General features: G+C 41.6%; 3 protein-coding genes across 4 annotated transcripts; 1 reads left to right on the top strand and 2 right to left on the bottom strand.

Moving 5' to 3' along the window:
- Positions 1-317: 317 nt before the first annotated feature.
- On the bottom strand, positions 318-5,255 carry rab11a (RAB11a, member RAS oncogene family). The gene is made up of 5 exons (XM_083900872.1): positions 5,119-5,255; positions 3,800-3,995; positions 3,466-3,659; positions 3,064-3,144; positions 318-2,467 (listed from the first exon to the last, which is right to left on the bottom strand). The coding sequence occupies exons 1-5, from the start codon at positions 5,156-5,158 to the stop codon at positions 2,331-2,333; spliced, it is 648 nt and encodes a 215-aa protein (XP_083756998.1). The 5' UTR covers positions 5,159-5,255; the 3' UTR covers positions 318-2,330.
- A 1,319-nt stretch (positions 5,256-6,574) lies between these two features.
- sh2d7 (SH2 domain containing 7) lies at positions 6,575-9,543 on the bottom strand (the record flags this gene model as incomplete). The annotated part of the gene is made up of 6 exons (XM_083900580.1): positions 6,575-6,619; positions 6,725-7,042; positions 8,344-8,553; positions 8,626-8,791; positions 8,874-8,963; positions 9,392-9,543. The coding sequence occupies 6 exons, from the start codon at positions 9,541-9,543 to the stop codon at positions 6,575-6,577; spliced, it is 981 nt and encodes a 326-aa protein (XP_083756706.1).
- A 472-nt stretch (positions 9,544-10,015) lies between these two features.
- Positions 10,016-18,562, top strand: dapk2a (death-associated protein kinase 2a). Of its 2 annotated transcripts, XM_083901056.1 has the most exons (10): positions 10,062-10,109; positions 10,290-10,377; positions 10,999-11,117; positions 11,945-12,166; positions 13,627-13,765; positions 14,705-14,834; positions 15,352-15,427; positions 15,848-16,000; positions 16,105-16,150; positions 17,037-18,562. In XM_083901056.1, exons 4-10 carry the CDS (start codon positions 12,030-12,032, stop codon positions 17,691-17,693), a joined length of 1,338 nt encoding a protein of 445 aa, XP_083757182.1. In that variant the 5' UTR covers positions 10,062-10,109; positions 10,290-10,377; positions 10,999-11,117; positions 11,945-12,029; the 3' UTR covers positions 17,694-18,562. The 2 variants fall into 2 exon arrangements, with proteins under 2 accessions (XP_083757181.1, XP_083757182.1); XM_083901055.1 differs by lacking the exon at positions 10,999-11,117 and having other exon boundaries at positions 10,016-10,109.
- Positions 18,563-19,314: the final 752 nt, after the last annotated feature.

Consider the following 19,314-nt stretch of genomic DNA (forward strand, 5'->3'; position numbering starts at 1 on the left):
AAAGCAACTTTTATTACATTAATAATCTTCAAAAATAAAGATTTTTTAATAATAGTTGCCCACTGAACTAATTCTGAACCCATAATAGCCCAGATGTGTCACAACATAAACTAGTTACTGGTTTTAATGTTGTAAAACAGTATTGATGAGCTGTTGTCGCACTGTAAGAAACTCCAGAAAGATGTAAAGGTTTATGACTGGTGCGCTTTAATAAGATGAACTGATAACTTAAGATATAGACATAAATTGTACAATTTAATCAATCTGTACAAAACATAAAACCATTGGTAATGACCCCCCTCACATGGAACCCTCCAGATTCACTGACATGACATTTCACACACTGGAATTTACAGTCACTTTTAGAATAAAGTAAAAAAAAAAAAAATTATAATTCAAACAATTAAAAAAAAAAAAAAGAAACAAACAAAACACACACACACACACACGCACACAGAACAACAAAGGAGCATGAAACAGGACCAGAGGAAAGCGAGTCTGGATGGGCTCGGCTGGCAGTGCCGTCTGTTCCAAGAAACGCCATTGGCACTGCCAGCCAAGCTCACACACTCCACCCTCAGCATCTTCACACACACACATGCGCGCGCGGCTGCGTCCTGCGTCTTCTACAGAACAAGCTCCAGGGTTCAGTTAATGGGTCGTTGATGAGAGGGGTGTTAACACATGACGGTCAGCTTGTTGAGCACACGTTAGCTAACCCCGGGCTAACCCCATGGACAGTAATGGCAATGTTAGATACATAAGGCGATGCAACAGCGGAGTTGCAGTCGTACAGAAAGCCATGCACTGGGTTGAAGTCAGAGGCAGCTCGGTGTTGGTAGGCTTCATGTGACGGGACAACGCGGCACTCTGTCTCCAGCAACAGACGGGTCACTGGTTAGTGGTTTGAGGGGGGTTAGTGGTTACGGAGGAGGCAGGTATGACCTGGTCACAGGTGAATGAGGTGCGTGTTTTGTGACACAGATGAAGGAGGCACTGTGACCAGAATCTAATCAGAACGAGGCTCATTCTCAAAAAATGAGCCTCAAAATCTTTTACTTTTCAGGAAACACATTAACCTCTGCGACTCTGCGGCGTCTAACATTTAACCGTTTAATCTTTAAAACGCGGTTTCATCTAACGTGATGTGAGGTGCAGATTTACTAAAATACATGTTACAAGGTTCAGTGCAACGTTTTTTGACACAACTTCATCCATTTCCTGTTTCCTCTGTGTTGCAACTACGTGTTTGGTTACATGCAGAGCTCAGTTTGCACGACTTCCAGGAGACGGGTGATTATAATATTATTGGATATGATGGGAATGTAAATGAAAGGATACCTTTGCTGTCTTTTTATTCCTTCATGAGCTATAAAGTGGGGGGGAAAAAACAATCCAAACAGCTTGTTTGTGCATAGTTGTAGTTTAAAACAAATCAAACTGTTTTTCCTAAATTCTGGTGGTCTACAACCACAACATGGCGCCACTTCGAGCGGGACAACATTACCATGAGTGGACATGCAACGCAGCAGGGTGCCATGCAAAGCTGGTCCGAACCCATCGACCGTTGTTGACACGGCGGCCGCAGGGTACACAAGGCTACTTCACTTTGTACACACTCGACTCGACGTTTTCCATGGCGCAAACTTAAAACTCACAAAACATTTTCACTGGCGTAATATTCACAGCAATCAGATGCAATTTTAACTACGAGCGCATGGACGCACACGCGTAACGTTGTGCTCCATACATCCACATGGTTTCCAACAGTACATTGCACTAAAGAGGAGGGGGCAGGGCCTAAAATGACAGGATATATATATATATTTATATATATATATATAGGAAAAACACAGCAACCTTGATGTGCTTTAAATTCATATACAGCTGCAGTCGATATATGATACAAGACAGAGACAATAAAAAAGTGGAGAAGAAGAAGAAAAACTCATCACATTCATATATTAAGACGTTTGTGTCAGCGCTTCTACACTAATGAAATCTAACATGATATGAAATGCTCACTGCCTACTGTCCTGCTGGAGGGGGGCACCCCACTCAGCGACTTCTTCTTATACTGGGATATATTCACCTAGGGTGGGGGGGGGAGAAAGGGGAGGAGGGGGGAGGCAGGTACAGGTGGGAGCAGAGGTGAAGTCACAGCTTTGAAGCCGTGAGTCGTCCCTCCCTCACCACACAGTACGCAAGGCAGTCTATTCTCTGAGGGGAAGGGGGGGGAATGGAGTAGTGAGCCAGGAAATGGGGAGAGAGGGATAGGGGAGAAGAGGTGGAGGAGGAGGGGAGTAGCAGCAGACCGGCGGTGGGCGGGGCTAGATGTTCTGACAGCACTGCATCTTTGGTTTGTTCTCAGTGGGCTGCACCTGGATGTTGACCACGTTGTTGCTCGGGGACATATCGCTCTCCTGACGCTCCGACATCTGCTTCTGAGAGACGATGCGGTAGATCTCTGAGGAGGGAAGGAGGGGACAGTGTAATTTAGGCTTCACTAGAGATTTCAATACACAAACCTAAATGTTGACTTTGACAAACTGTTGTGTGTGTGTGTGTGTGTGTGTGTGTGTGTGTGTGTAGAGATTTTGCTGGGGTATTGACAGATCAATACAAAATCATTTTGGTTTTAATCTTCCAATATCAGTGAGCGTTCTTTTGATTGCTTTTTAATGATTGACAGTCAGATGAGTCTGTCAATCATTGTTTTGACACGCCTCAAAAGATAAGACCACATGATAATAAAGTATGTGTGCGTAAGTGTGTCCAGACTTTACTTCCACTGTAATCTGCCCACCTCTCCTCTGTCCCCCATTTTTCTTTCACCCCAACCGGGTGAGGCAGATTCTGCAAATTTTTGAGTCTGGTTCTATCAGAGGTTTCTTTAAGTTAAAAGGTATTTTTTTTAGCTCTCCACTGATGCCTTGGGTTTGCTCATTGTGTGAACTGCTGGATTTGTCTTCTCTATTATGATATTATAAAGGTTTCTGCCTTAATATATGTACAATGCCTTGAGATAATGTATATATACACGTGTATATACCCAGTACACACCTGTCAGAATGGTCTGGAAGGCTGTCTCTACGTTGGTTGAGTCCAAAGCTGACGTCTCCAGGAAAGATAAACCGTTTTTCTCTGCAGGTCAAAGTCAAACATATATATTACGTATACAGTATATAAAGTTAGCATACATCCTTATACTATTAGCATGTCATATAGTGTCTGCACATATATTTTTTAACACGATGACATTAGGTGACATGTTCATGTTAATCTCATTTTATTATTGATTTGAATAGTGGTAGAAATTTGTAACATATATGTAATATATACTATTATACTTGTTTATTATTGACCTTTGTTTGAGTGTATGATTTGTTATTGAATTTTCTGTACGCAAAGGCGTGTTATAACATTTTTGTAATTTCATTTAAAATATTTAAAATTAGATTTTACCAGCGAAGGCACGGGCCTCATCAGTGGGAACGGCGCGAAGGTGACGCAGGTCGCTCTTGTTGCCCACCAGCATGATGACGATGTTGCTGTCCGCGTGATCTCTCAGCTCCTTCAGCCAGCGCTCCACATTTTCATAGGTGAGATGCTTGGCAATGTCGTAGACTAGGAGAGCGCCCACCGCCCCGCGGTAGTACCTACAGCAGAGCCACGCAACCAGGAAAGACAACCATTTTCAGAGTGGAGTAGAAGGAAGTGTGTGTAACAAACTCAACAAAGCACTGATCTTTTCATTTAATCGTTTCACAGCTACACGTCCTGATCTCTCTGCACTCACGCTGATGTGATGGCACGGTAGCGTTCCTGACCAGCTGTGTCCCAGATCTGCGCCTTCACCGTCTTGCCGTCGACCTGAATGCTACGCGTGGCGAACTCAACCCCGATGGTGCTCTTACTCTCCAGGTTGAACTCGTTGCGAGTGAACCGGGACAGCAGGTTACTCTTCCCCACGCCAGAGTCTCCAATGAGGACGACTGCAAAATAAAAATAATACAAATTACATTGGAGACAGGTAATGAACTTCCCTAAATTTTCTTATTTTAATCTCTCAAATTTCAGCCTTAAACAAAAACTAAATGATTTGCATTCAGTGACACTTAACTGGAAACTGAAACTCACTTTCGGCTCAGTGATGTTTTTAATACACTCCTAGTTTTGTTTTCTTCCAAAGTTATATGAACAAAGCTCATAGTTTATTATCTGTATATATCCTCCTTATGTCTTCCTTTCCTATAATCTTCTGGCAGTAGTTGTTATTATTGTTGTTAGTGTAGTGACAATTTGTGGAAAAACACATTTATCACATATTTTAAAATGTCATCTTTAGGTGTCTTTTATTTCGATTCCTCTTATTTATTTATTTATTGATGTACCCTAATCGATTTATCAGCTCTCAATAATTCAGCAGCAGATTTATAACAGTGTGGATATTTGGTGTTGTGTTGATGAGGATGTGTTGAGCATCATCGCCATACATAAAACATGACATCACTACAATACAGAATGTGTTGTTTTAGTCTGCTACTTGATTATTTAAACGTCGTCATAATTATTACATGATTTGAGTAAACACGACATTATTGACACGGACGCGGTTTGTTTAATTGTTCGTCTAACGGTGCTTTTCCTACAGAAACCCCGGCTAACCTTGAGGCTAACATGTTAGCACATTGTTCCGCTATAAACGGCTTAAATGTGTGACTTTTGTGGGTCCGTGCTCCTCCGCTCTGCCGGCTCCTCATGTGGATAATGTGATAACGGTTAACTAACGTTAGGTGTGTCCGCGCCCACAGACGGGAGCAGCTAAAAAAGCGGGCTAACAGCTAACGTCGGAGCCGCCCTGTCAGTTGATGGTTTGAGGACACAACGAGTCGGATCCACGAGTGTTTTCACACACGGGGTTCAGGAAGAGTCGCTCTGTGTCTGTCCGTAAGTTATAGTCACTGACATGTCACGGACAACTCACTGAAACACGATCACAGCACAAAGGTTGGTGGCGGCGGCGGTGGCTACGTTAGCCTGGCAGCCAGTCAGCTGGCCTGGTTAGCCTCTCGGCTAACATACCGACAGACGTAATGAGAAAATATTCATTTTTACCTTTGAACAAATAGTCATATTCGTCATCTCTGGTGCCCATTGTCTTTTAGGGGGAATGTCAGTCCGAGGTTTGATTCGTTTTAATGTGAACAAGAGGGGCCGCGGTGTTTTACTCTTCCAACGGGAATCTATTTGGGAGACCTACTTCCGCAGTTTCTTCTTCTTCTCCCCAAGCAGCGTCACAGTGGCACAAAACACGAGCTTGTCATCTAGTGGTTAAGAGAGGAGCTGCACCGCACTTTTTTTTTCTTTTACAAAGAGTGGAATTGACATAACCACAATAAAAGCACTTACTTAAAACGACCACAGGCAAGGGAATCACAACTAACAAACAAAGAAACAATCATAAAACACATAAACAACCTCAAAGACAGACAGAACTTCAAAGACTCAAAACAACTTTGAACTACGTGTAGTGCACCCGTGTACTGCAGCATCACGCCTCTTGTTGTCCAGCATGGTGGAGAACTGTGCAGGGCAGCATTACACTCAGTAGCAGTGAAAGTAGTAGACGCAATAGTGGTGGTAGTAGTAATAATAGAAGCAGTAGAATTAGAAGTAGTATTAATAGTAGTAGTAGAATTAGAAGTAGTGGTAAAATTATAAGTAGTAGTAGTAGTAGAAGTAACCCCAGAGAGACACAAAAGTCTACGAACAGGCACAACACAGTAATAGAGGAAAAACATCTTCAAAGAGATACGAATATGAATACTTTATTGTCCACGAAGTGAACATTTGTCTTTGGTTCCACCACAGCAAACATGTAAACAAAACATTAAAAATTATATATACATTGGTAGAAGATGGATGAATGAATGAATGGATGTGTCTTATTTTTTTATTTTATTTTTTTTGGTTGTTTTAGGTCTCTCGGTCGTGGGGGGACACTGGTGCCAATCCCATCTGACATAGGGCAAAAGACAGGGTACACCCTGGACAGGTCGCCAGTCCATCACAAGGCAAATAGACACATTGTTATTGACAATATAAAAACTGATTCATGATATATTAAGTGCGATGTATGGAATAAACTGCAGGAACTTTTATGTTTGACAATGTTGAAAGGATGGAGCGTTTCTTCAACCTTCTGTGCAAAGTAAGTTTAATATAAGCGTGTGTTTTCCAGAAGGTGAAATGTTCAGTGACAAAATACACAAATTAATGATTTTTTTTTATTACCTTAAAAGTCATCACAGCCATAAAATATCACTACTACCACCACCAAAATTAATATTATGGTGGAAAAAAAATTGTTCATGCATACAAAACATGAAAATGAAGAGAATATACCTCAAAGCAAAGTACTGCTCAATTTATTAAATTTTGTTCTATTAATTTCTATTAAGTATGGACATTCTATGCGTTCATACTTGATAAAATACAAATATACAACTGCTTATTTTATTTCTGCAGCTGTAGCCAGAATCATCCTCAAGCTGATTCCTGCTCCACACCTTTATTTCTTCTTGTATTCAGGAAGGAATTTCCTCCATGCCATGCTCTGTAAAAAAAAAAAAAAGAAGAAAGAAAGAAGAGAAGAGGACAAGATGTGAGGACGATTCTGCGCTGACCACCAACATCTCAGTGCTCACAGTGTCTAACTCACATTTTTCCCCCAGGTGGATTTAGACTTTTTCTTCATATCATCCAGAGACTCGTAGGTGTTGCCGTGGACAGTGGCAGCGGCCTCTTCAGGGATCTGCTCATAGGTGTCATCGGGTAGGCCGGCTGGTGCTAGTCTTGCGGGGACCTCGGCGTACAAGCCGTTTTCCTGCTGGGCCGAACACCCACCGGGCGCCACAGACATCTCGTACAGGGGGTTGGACCTTAGCATTCCCAGATCATTGCACGGCTGCAGTGACCTGGAGGAGCTCATCCTCTGAGCAGCAGGTTTATGGAGGGAGTAATCGTGGTGGGTGACTGTCTTTAGAGGTGTGTGAGCAAAAAGGGCTCCTAATGTTGTATATTGGATCTGATTAGAGTACTCCTCCTCCTCCTCCTCCTCCTCCTCCTCCTCCTCCTCCTCCTCCTCCTCCTCCTCCATTTTGTTGTTGTTGTCCAGCTGTGGTAGAGACTGCAGAGACATGCTCCTGTCCTCAGCCTGTGTCAGGTCAGAGCAGGTAGTTCCAGGTGGACACAGATCCCCTAGAAATGAGCTCGTGTTTCCTCGCTGTCGCACTGATGTTGTGTCTGGTAAAGATTCCCTCAGAGACAAGCCCAGAGTAACACCCCTCTTTGGTACTGGAGGTGCACCCTGAAAAACACCACACACCAGCACAACGCTCACTTTTAGTCATCGATGGCTGTGTGCTGCTTGGATCACATCACCTGTGTCACCTCAGGCTAAAACTTCCAATGACTCGTTCATTCATTCATTCATTCATCATCTACCGCTTTATCCTCCACATAAGGGTCAAGCGGGGTGCTAGTGCCAATCCCAGCTGAGCTAGGGCAAAAGGTGGGACCACACACCTTCACATTCATACCTATGGTCCAATTTGGAGTGTCCAATTAACTTCTGCATGTTTTTGGACTGGGTTAGCCCTCCTGCCTTTGCAGCAAGAAGACCATGGGTTTTCTCCGGGTTCTCCAGTTTTCTCCCACACTGTAGATTTGGGGATTAGGCAAATTGGACACTCCAAATTGACCACATGTGTTAATGTGAGAGTGAATGGTTGTTTGTCTCTATATGTGGCCCTGTGATGATCTGGAGATCTGTCCAGGGTGTACCCCTCGTATCGCCCCATGTCAGCTGAGATTGGCACAGCACCCCCCGCGACCCTCATGTGGTAGGATAAAGCGGTAGAAGATCGATGGCTGGATCGATGGATGTTCTTGGACTGTGGGAGGAAACTGGAGAACCAGGAGAAAACTCACACACACAGTGGGAGAACATGCAAACTCCATGCAGAAAGGAAAGAAAGAAATTAATATTGCATCTAAATTATAAGTTACTGGTGTTTGCACACAGTAGGTTTAGGCCCCAAAAGCACCAAGTTTGGAAGGTTTTTCCTCATAGTATCAACATCCTCCCCATATAAACTCAGAAATGTCTTCATGACATCGTAAATAACATAACCTTTCCTATGATTTGCAGAAAAGTATAAGAACAAGATTTTATCATGAAAACCATGCTGCATTGGCGCAGGTCATTTTTTTCCCTTTGGACCTTAACATCCCCAGGTCCTTGTGTCCTCTGTCTTTTGTCGTTAATGAAAGTCCTACCTGAGCGAGGGACACTGCATTCATGGACACTGTTCCAGTCAATCTTCTGTTCTTAGATTTTGGAAGCAGAGCAGGAAGCTGTTCTACAGCTGAGTTGTCCCTCTGATGATGGTTTTTCTGGTCCCACAGAGTCCGCAGAGCCTGGACACTCACCCCTGACTTCCCTTTGGGAGTGTGGTTCACCACATCATACAGTTCACCTGTGCTCTCCTAAAAGAAATAGACAGTGTTATTAATGTTGACAAAACCAGAGCTGCAGGTTAACAGCCCCACCCTCCTCACCTGAGAACAGCTCCAGGTCAGGTATTCTCCAAACGGCTGAATCGGGCTGACCCTGTAGTGCTCGATCAGCTCTGTGACACTGTGGTAGGACTGACAGTCTCCTGATATGACAAAGTGGCCATCTTGCCTCTGGGTGATGACAAAATGGCGGCACCTGTCAAGGCCCCTTTGGAAATGGGAATAAATGACAACAGTGAGACTCAGCACGGGGGATTTTATCACTGATCTGCAAACATACTTCCTCTCACCTGTAGGACAGGATATAGGCGATGGCTTTATCGCTGAGGCGAACCAGAAAACAGCCCAGAGCTTTATCTCTCAGTAAGTCCTCTGCTTCCCTGACGGTGAGAGAGAAAGAGTGTTGATTATTCAAACAAGAAGCAAGTGCAGTTCTTACAAATCAAACTATTAAAAAACACTGTCAGCAGCAGCTTTGCTGATGCAGCTTTATGTGGTTATTGATCAATAATTCTATTATAACCTTTCAGCATAGTGTAAATCGAGTTCTAGAGTGACCTCTCGCTCTGGAATGATTTGCGATCGGTCTTCAAATATTAAGTCTTGAGGAAGTGCAGAAGTTGAATTCCTTTTCATAACACTTTACAGATCGAAATCATGCTAAAAGATTATTATGGAAATGTCAATAACCACACAGTAAAGGCAGATGCATCTACCACAGTCTATTAAAAGCTCACAAGGCCAAAACAAACCATGAATTGAATATAATTTCTGACACTGACACTCCTCTCTTCTCTGTTTTTCTTACTTCCGCGCAGCAAAGCCATGAAACCAGTCTGGAAAGTTTCCGTTGTTGAGGATGAGAGCCTGGGTCTGTGTCTCGATGAACCACCTGAGCACCAGCTCCTTCAAGCCACCCTCATTCTCTGGCTGCAGGGCGACGCACACCTTCTTCTCCATCCTCCCGCTCCTCACTGACTATACTCTCTGCTGTGTGAAGGATGACGACGCACCTCGTTTGACTATACTGTCCACTGTGCTGAGAGGTGCCATTGTTCCAGCTAGTTCACCTGTGACTCTCCTCTTATCAGCTTCATTTTACTACCTGACTTCCTGCTCCCATATTCATCACAGTTCATTCCACTCTGGGTTTGCTTTTGTTGTTGATTACAGGGAGCAACATGTTTATGTTTGATTTCATTAATGTGTTGGGGACAAGATACTCACACCACCACGTCAAATAATCAAAACAAACACAACATATTCAGTATTTTTAAACTGATGCTGCATCAGGTACTTAAACAACATAATACTGTCCCTATGCTAAATTTGTATTTTCTGAATAAGGTTATTTCCAGTGCTGCCTCCTAATAAATTAGCAGTTTGTAGTATTGCATGTGCCTGCTGCACAGCACTGCCCCCTGCTGGTTAGGGTTAGGCATGAGCCTGTTGTTGTCCACACACACATCACAGACACAGAGCAGGACAGGGGGGAGGACATGCAGCACATGGAAACATCTCATGTGGTAAAATATCTATTCACTCAATTTCTTGTTTTATTTTTTTATTTTTTTTTAAATATTATTTATAATATTAAGACACTTTCTGGTGTTTAGCCCGACTAACTAATTCTTTCATCGGTTATGTTGAGTCAAAGCTTTTTACAGTGATAGTGACAGTAACAGTGAGTGTGTCTGTTGTTGCAGGTTAACAGTCACTGACCTACGCTGACATGGATTTATTCAAACAACAGAAAGTGGAGGATTTCTACGAAATCGGCGAAGAGCTGGGAAGGTACAGATCTTATTCTCACTATTCTCAGTATTTCATGTAAACTATGTGATGGTAATTATGATAAAGAAATACCTAAAGCAGAGTCTAGTATTTATTAGTTTGAATTGGTTTTGTCCTTTGTATCACAGAGCTCTCTGTTTAAATAACAGATTGATATTAAGACACCATCATGGAAATGAGAGGTTAGATAGTAACTAGTATGTAGGTCACTTCTCATCAAACTATTATGAAAATGCCTCTAAATCACTAACTGGGTTAGTTGCTCCTGCGTCAGTAAAATGTTAGTTTGAACAGTGGGACAGACAGAGCATCTCCTGTGACCGATTAACAACATTTGAAGTTTCTATACGACTTGAGGAGAAGTAAAAAAACAAGCTGTAGTTTAGAGGACGAGCCGTACGGTGACAACTGTCGAGCTGCTTTTTTTTAAGACTTGTCTATTTTTAGCTGTGCCAGGACCAGGAAGTAGAGTATTAGTTTACGAACCAGAAATAAAATGTATGGAGTCTGATAATGTCTGACTGTCTTAGTTTTTCAAAAGTCCTCACACTATTCATCCAACCTAATGAATATCTTTTGAATACTTAATTCAATCTATACATCTTTTTGCTGAAACTATAGTTACACACTGCAAATTGAGAATAGCCTCCTCAAACCACCGCTGCTGCTGTCTTGGTCATACACTCATCGAAGAAGCATCTGGACAGAGTTTATCTCTGGTTTCTGTGGCGTGCACTGATGTAAGTGATGTTTCCATCCATCACATCCCGGGCCCCCGCCCAATGTAATTGATCACCTCTCCTCCACATGACGGTTTATTAGAAAACGAGCCATTGAACAACAGAGTATGCAAATATATATTATATAGTACTTGACTGTGAAGTGACAGTGTGTGAAATGGGGAAAAAATAAGTGCCGGTACTCCCCTTATCTATATGAGGCGTGTATGTCTGTAGGTATTACAAAACCATTAAACACTAAATTATGAAAATATTACCACAGGCTGGCAGTGACAACAAGTTACCCGTAAACCTTGTCCTTGATGTAATTGAAGTTTGAAGAAAGTGGAAATGAGACAACTTGAACGTGGGCTTCTTAATTGTGCTATTTTGAGTAATTTCTCAGGGTGAACTATGTGTTGAAGTGAAGAGTTTTTTTAACAAAACATGTTAAATTATATTCACTGGCTTCACACATTTGTGTTGTGTAAATCATTGTTGAATTGAAATGTTAAGGATTGAAATATACTGTATTTACAATTTGGCAAAAATGCAAAACATAAGTCCAGTTTTTAGTTATTTTAATATGGACTAAATATGTAAATAAGCAGATGTCATTGACAGATACACATCTTGTCATTGGAGTAGAAATAATTTTTCATTATTGCCATTATTTATGGATAAACATTGTCCACTTTTGTATTTTTTTGAATATAATTACAAATATTTGCATTAATTGACTGACTTTATATCACTAAAAATCTAATCTAATCATTTTAGTCCTCACCTGATCTGTGTGTTCATGTGTACAGGTGTAATCTGAGTGTTTGTTTGCTCTCTTCCATCAGTGGTCAGTTTGCTATTGTAAAGCAATGCACCGAGAAAAGCACAGGACTGCAGTTTGCCGCCAAGTTCATCAAGAAGCGCCAGAGCATGGCCAGCTCTAGGGGAGTGCGGCGGGAGGAGATTGAGCGGGAGGTGAACATCCTGCAGCAGATTCAACACGCCAACATTGTCACGCTTCACGATGTCTACGAGAATCGCACAGATGTGGTTCTGATCCTGGAGCTGTGAGTGTCCAGTGTGTTACTGTGTCATTTCTGGAACACATTCGAAATGGCTGTAGGTTGATCTCACTGTCGTTAGGATATAAAATCATACAATTTATTGCTTCAGAATTGCATAGTTTACTATTCACCACCCCATTTCCCTCTGTTTATAAGTTAATTTCGCTGGTTTTCCTGTAGATGGTAGTTTTTTCTCAACAAATGAGCAAAATAAGATGTTTCATTTAATCATAGAAAAATTATATTCTTGACCCTCCAAAGCCAATCATAGGCAAAACAATTATTATTATGTAAACTAGAACATGTTGGTTTGGTGTATTATTATATTTGGTGCAGTGATTAGAATGATTGTGGGTTTAAAAAAAATAACAATATTAATTAATATTGTTAATATTAGAGCTAAGCCCCTTTAAAGGGGTCAGTTTTAATTGACAAGCCCTCCAAATGTGTAACAAAGCTTCACAACATTCTCTTTTTTAATGTCTTTTTGTTGAGAACTGTTTCAGCTCATGTACGATCAGTGAGCCACTGGGTTGCAAAAAAAAAAAAAAAATACACAGTGATTTTTAGGTCACGTCCTACAAACCACCCCAGCAGTGTACACTCTTAGAAATAAGGGTTCCAAAAGGGTTCTTCTACAAGGGCTGAGGTTCTACCTGGAACCATTTGCTTCTGAAAAACCCTACCCCGAAGAAAGGGTTTTTCAAGGGTTCTTGGTAACACTAATGGTTCCAGTAAGAACCATTTTGATCCAGAGAACCCTTTAAAACCCTTTTCCTGAATAAAGGGTTTTAAAAGGGTTCCAGGTGGAACCTTTATAAAAATGGTTCTACCTGGAGCCAAAAAGGGTTCTCCTATGAGGACAAGCCCAAGAACCTTATATGGTTCTACTTAGCACTTTTATTTCTAAGAGTGTAAGAAAATTCTTTTAACTGGTAGATGATAAATAGTCTGTATTTATATAGCACTTTTCTAGTCTTGATGACCACTCAAAGCTACGTCACATTACAGTTTTTGTCGTTCACCCACTCACTCACACACATCTATATTTGGATGTTTTTTCGATGGCACATCTTTCACACCCACTCACACGCTGTCGACACAGCTGTCAGGAGCAACTTGGAGTTTACCAGGGACACGTTGGCATGTAGATGAGCAAATGTGGGAATTCTAATTCCCTTGACCTTCAGGTTGCTCCACCACTTGGTCACTGTTGCCCCCCCCCCCCCCCACCCCCCTTAGGCGAGTATCTTCATCAGCCACCTATGATACTCTCTGTGTCATGCCATGATGTCATGGGATTATAAAGTTTCGATGAAGACAGCTATTTGGATGTGTTTTGGCACCGAGTGTGCAGCGTGAGCAGCCCTCCCTTACAGTCACATCACCACATGCTCCTCGGCTGATTTGTCATGTCGAAGTGTGACCGCGCTGAGTTAATATGATCTGTGTCTGTGTCTCAGGGTTTCTGGCGGGGAGCTGTTTGACTTCCTGGCACAAAAGGAGTCACTGAGCGAGGAAGAGGCCACACAGTTCATCAAGCAGATCCTCGAGGGCGTCAACTACCTTCACGCAAGAAAAATAGCCCACTTTGACCTCAAGGTTTGTCTGAACCAGACATGTCACCACTTCAGCAGCAGCCTCATCATGAGCCCACTGAACCATGACATTTCATTAAAGCTTTAAAGCTTGATTTCTTGCTCGCTATGACTCAGCAGAGCTCAGCACTTTACGATAATATACAATATTTGTATTTTTTACTTAAAAAGAGATCCACACTTCACTGTGGTTTTAATGTATACAAATGTCAGTAAACAACAAAAACAACAGACAGTCCTGTAAATTACATAATCCATGTTGTTTTCTTGAGGTTCTATCAGTTGATGATGAGCAGCTGCCAAACACACTGTGACACACTTTCAACAATGACTGTGATCACAAGTTCTCACCACAGGGTCCATTTAGTAGTTCTGGAGCAGTAACTATCAGGTGGAGAAAAATGTGTGTGTGTTGCAAGGTTATTATAGTTAAAGGTGCATTATATAATAAATTTAAAGCAACTGGCCATAAAATCCTCCTAATATGTCGCAGAGACTCAGGAAAAATTTTCATATATCAAACTGAACTCACCAACAACAACAGTACAGCCAAAATATTTGCATTAAAAAAAATCTTTTGCAGTCCGCAAATTATGTGTATGTTTTGAAATCATGTTTTGACATGTGGCGCCACCTACCACTGTCTACCAATCACTGCAGTCAACAGTCTCAGCTGTCGTGCAACCACGGGTTGCCAGTTACATCTGATCTACAATGGCGGCGAAAACGAAACCTAAAAGACCATGTCGCAAATACTCCATATCACAAAAAAACTAACACTAAAACTAATAAAAACTAACATAAAACCAAGCCTTTGCAAAAACAAAAACTAGTAAACCCCCTCTAAAAACTAATTAAAACTAACTCATTTTAAAAGAACTCCCAAAGTTTAACAAAGGTAAAGAAAACAATGTAACTCTGGTTGTTTCTCTCTTGCCTGCAGCCTGAGAACATCATGCTCCTGGACAAGAACGTTCCACTGCCCAGAATCAAACTCATTGACTTTGGTCTGGCTCACAAGATTGAAGCTGGGGTTGAGTTCAAAAACATCTTTGGGACACCTGAGTTTGTAGGTAAGATGTTTGTATGCTGTCAGGTGAGAGCCAGTGGACAGACAGTAAGTCAGTTCCATTCTTGTGAACGACTATGTGATATCTCAAGAAAGTCTAGAGGGAATTTTTCTACTGTCATCTGTCATGGGTGGATGATATGGGCAATAAATTATATCTCTATATTTTAGGGGATTTTAATATCCTTTACTTCATGTTTCTTAAACTGAGGGACATGCACCACTGGTTACTACTGTATTTTAACTTTGGTGATTATGGTGTTATCTGGAGAGCTCAATATTTTCTTATAAAATGTTTGAGAACCACTGGTTTAAGTCAATAATTGTTGCTTCGATTATATCAATGGACACAATGTTTCAGGAAATCAACTACTGTTTTTTATTCTCTTGAAGACTAAATTCAAAGCAGTTATGCGAATCTCAGAGAAGGCAAACAACTACTATAGCACCTCTAGTAACATGCATGTTCACCCACCATGCATGTGTGTGTGTCCTCTAATGTTTTCTTTTTTCCTCTTAAGCTCCAGAGATTGTCAACTACGAGCCACTGGCACTCGAAGCAGACATGTGGAGCATCGGGGTCATCACCTACATCCTGTAACTGCAACACAATCAGCATCACAGATCCCGTTCAGACCTGGTACTAGCATCTGTCCTGAGCGATCAGTTCAGAGTTCAGGTGTGAACACACTGAAAGCTTCTTCATATCCAAACCACATTCGTCGGCAGTTGTCAGGGCGACATTTGGCCACATTCTTCTACATCTGAGAACAGACGCATTAAAGACCACCTCCACAGCTGATGTCTTCTGACCAACTGCAGTTTTACGCTGATCTGCACACAATCTCCTCTTTTTGACGGTTAAAACTTTATTTCACGTTACAACAGAGCAACAACACTGTGATCAGATCTGTCAGGATGGATTTTAATGTCAGGACTGTAAGGGGATGTTATTTACAGCTTCCTTCAATCAGGAAGAATAACTGATGGTTGTCCTTCTTTTATCTCCTGCTCCAGGCTGAGCGGTGCCTCACCTTTCCTGGGGGAGACCAAACAGGACACACTGGGAAACATTTCAGCCGTAAATTACGAGTTTGATGAAGAGTTTTTTTGTCACACCAGTGAGCTGGCCAAGAAGTTCATCAGCCAGCTGCTGGAGAAAGATATAAGGTGAAGCGGTTGAAGAAGGTTAACCTCTGTGGTTTTACTTCTTTGATGGTTCCCGTAACAACTCTGTGCAGAGTGAAGGCAATTCTTTTCTTTTTCTTTCACAGGAAAAGATTAACGATTCAAGATGCTCTGAATCATCCGTGGATCAAGGTAAAATTATTTTATAATCATGTTGTAGAAGATACATTTATTCAGATGTTTTATTTTGGCCCTGTTTATACCTGACATTAGTTCCCCTATCAAACACATACTACACCATAAAGCTGGGATAGGCAAGGTAAGTCAAGCGATCTATCTACAGGCTCTATCTCCAGCCTTAGGCAAGGCAAGTTTATTTATATAGCGCATTTCAGCAGCAAGACATTTTAAAGTGCTATACAATAAAATAGAGAGCGAAATACTCCAGGAGCAGCATTAAAGATTTAAAAGGCATGACAAAACACGATGAAATGTTTAAATGGGGGAAAGAAAGAGGGGGAAATAGAAATTTAAAGAAGTTGCAGTTATTGCTGAGGTGTAGCAGCGAAGATCATTTTCATTTCATTCAAACGCAGTGGCAAACAGGTAGGTTTTTCGCGCTAGATTTAAAATAATTAATTGATTAAACAGACCTGCACTCTTGTGGGAGTATATTATACATATATTTAGGGCATAACAGCTGAAGGCAGTAGAAAAAAGGCCTAAAAGAGAGTTAGACAATTCATGCATTAAAATGTGTCAATATGGCTTTCAGAGATAGAGAGATATCCTCGGATTACCTGTGCCTTTGTGTGCACTTACGGAACCAATAACTTTGTCCTCCATTTTTGATAAAAGGTTGGCAGGGTTTGCACATTTTTGCTTTTGTGACCCCACGTCACACATATTTTTCTGCTTGAGTTGAAATCTTTCAATCTTTCTGTGAAACTGAGGACAAGAAAGCAAAAATCTGCACCTTTGCATGAGTGACATGACATTCTCATCTACTCGCATCTTTGAATTTACTGCAAGTTCTTATCTGACACAAATCCTTTTCTGTCTTTTCAAAACCCTAAAGTCCAACGAGCACAAGGAGGAAACTAAAACCCTGGAGCCAAAGAAACGGGAGCGGCGCCAGCTGAAGACCAAGCGCCTGCGAGAGTACACCATCAAGTCCCACTCCAGCATGCCCCCGAACAACACTTACGTAAACTTTGAGCGCTTTGCTCAGGTGGTGGAGGACATTGACCAGATGGAGAGCTCCTTCACTGACCTGGCATCAGCACATGACACCCTGCAGGAAGATATCGACGCCATGGTCTCCATATACAATGACAAGGAGGCCTGGTACAAGGAGGAGAGCGAAGGCGTGCGCCACGAGCTCTCGCAAATCCGCTATGAGTTCCGCAAGGTTGAGGCCTTGAAGAGGGGCCTGCAGGACGACATGCAGGCCTTCAGCTGCAGCCTCACTGCCATCAGCAGCCGTTACAATGAGAGGCTGAGCCACTTTGACGCACTGCGCCTGGAGCTCAGCAACGAGCTGAAATGGGTGCAGGAAGTGATGGCGTCGTTTCCCATGGACGGAGGCGGTGGCGGGTATCCCAACTGCAACTTCTCCACGGTCTTCAATAATGATGTGAATGAAGCGCTGAAAGAGCTGTTGAACCGCTCCTGTGGTGGAGAGCTGCTGTCCGGGATTAACCTGGACTTTACTGAAACTGGACAGCAACGATAAATATGTAGAACTGCACAAATGAATTAAAAACACCTTTTTTGTATGTTTCCATGCTGTAATTATTATGAGCGTTAAGTGGCACTTTCACATCTTAAGGGATAGTTTAGTTTACGTGGAGTCGATGGAGTGCATATAATGTGTGCTGTGTGCTCCCTTTGAACTTGCAGGTGAGAGGCAGGTAAAACCATATTTTAACCACTGAACAAAAGGCTCACACACAAAACAATCTAGGTCTGTTGATACATTCTCTTTAAAATAGTGTATGTTCACTGCTTTCTGTCTTCTCCGATAGAAAACTGAAGTTTGTGTTGCTTTGAAACTCCGGAGAAGATGGACATGGATTTAGAAAATCAGTATTTTTTTTTGTGTGTGAACATAGAAGTTGTTGGTCTTCTGCTGCCTCATTTGGTAAGTCTGTGTTTTTTTTGAACACCAACAAGTCCCAAAATAACACATTTGAACTTACCAAAGGAAGCAGCAGTGCATCAACAGCTCTTGTGCTGTGATGTAAAATCAATGACGTTCTCTACAGATTTTACAGTGTAGACTGAAATGGTTGGGGATTCTTGTTTGAGATCAGTCGTGCAGCTAAGTGAAGCAGTCATGGGGAATTAACCAATCATACACTCCAGCTGATCAGCTGAGACAGTCTCGTGAGATTTGAGACAGTCTTGTGAGATTTTAGACTCTTGAGTCTAAAATCAGCACTTACAGAGCTGATGGTTTCCAACGCTATAATCCATTATTCTGAGTCTGGATAAGTATCTTAATCTTTCTGTCCATTTTTGACACATTTAACCACCTGCAATCTTTGGTAAACCAGCGTGCTTTAACTTGACCAGTGAAACTCATATATCTCATATACAGTAAGTCACAATTAAACAGGTAAAACAGGTGATTGTGTCAGTTATTTTCTGAGTTTATTAATAAACACTCTAGAAAAGCTTGACCCCATAACCTCCCCACCTTAAAACCCAAACAAACTTGAGCCTCTCAGATAGTGTTCAGGAGGAGTTCCTCTGTGTCTGCATCAGAAAGATAACAACAAAAGCCACACAAAAATTACATCACATCATGTCCTCACGAGTCCTTGCTTAGTGGGGGATTCATTTGGTTGTTAATTGAGTGTTATATTCTTATATCATTAATTTGCCATTAGAGATTAATATTCACAAGAACTAAAAAGTTAATAACATTGCAGTGAATCATTACATTACAATGCATTGCATTCTTCAAGGCTTATCAATCATGCAATCGTGCAGAGGGAGTAACTGCTGAGAAGGTTTAGCATACAGATGCAAACACTATGTGTTTGCTCCTTTTACTACATTCTTTCTGTGGACATATACTTGTGTTTTTTGCTGCACAAGATGTCAGAACGTGGTGAAAACTCTTTTTCTTTCCTTTTTTGTCCTCAAACTTCAAATTCTAGACATCCTCCAACTAACCAACGATATTTAGTTTACTTTCAAAAAGGTGCAAAGAAACACACAAGAAGCTGAAAATGCTTACAAAAACTCAAAAATGTATTTCAGTTAATTCAAACAAAAGCTAACAAGTTAAATGAAACTGTGTTCGTATACCTTTTGCGTTAGCAATTTAAGTATTTTTAAAGGCGCCA

This window comes from Microchirus variegatus, assembly GCF_963457635.1.
Source record: "Microchirus variegatus genome assembly, chromosome: 14".
Taxonomy (NCBI): Eukaryota; Metazoa; Chordata; class Actinopteri; order Pleuronectiformes; family Soleidae; genus Microchirus; species Microchirus variegatus.

What these genes read in the sequence shown, in the direction of transcription:
- rab11a (XM_083900872.1), bottom strand. Translation starts at nt 5,158, where the DNA reads ATGGGCACCAGAGATGACGAATATGACTATTTGTTCAAAG. An exon ending in TGAGGCCCGTGCCTTCGCTG is followed by an intron (nt 3,145 to 3,465) that starts GTAAAATCTAAT and finishes TTTGACCTGCAG; the next exon opens with AGAAAAACGGTTTATCTTTC. An exon ending in CTTCCAGACCATTCTGACAG is followed by an intron (nt 2,468 to 3,063) that starts GTGTGTACTGGG and finishes TTCCCTCCTCAG; the next exon opens with AGATCTACCGCATCGTCTCT.
- dapk2a (XM_083901055.1), top strand. Translation starts at nt 10,316, where the DNA reads ATGGATTTATTCAAACAACAGAAAGTGGAGGATTTCTACGAAATCGGC. An exon ending in TGGGACACCTGAGTTTGTAG is followed by an intron (nt 14,835 to 15,351) that starts GTAAGATGTTTG and finishes TTTCCTCTTAAG; the next exon opens with CTCCAGAGATTGTCAACTAC. An exon ending in TGAATCATCCGTGGATCAAG is followed by an intron (nt 16,151 to 17,036) that starts GTAAAATTATTT and finishes AAAACCCTAAAG; the next exon opens with TCCAACGAGCACAAGGAGGA.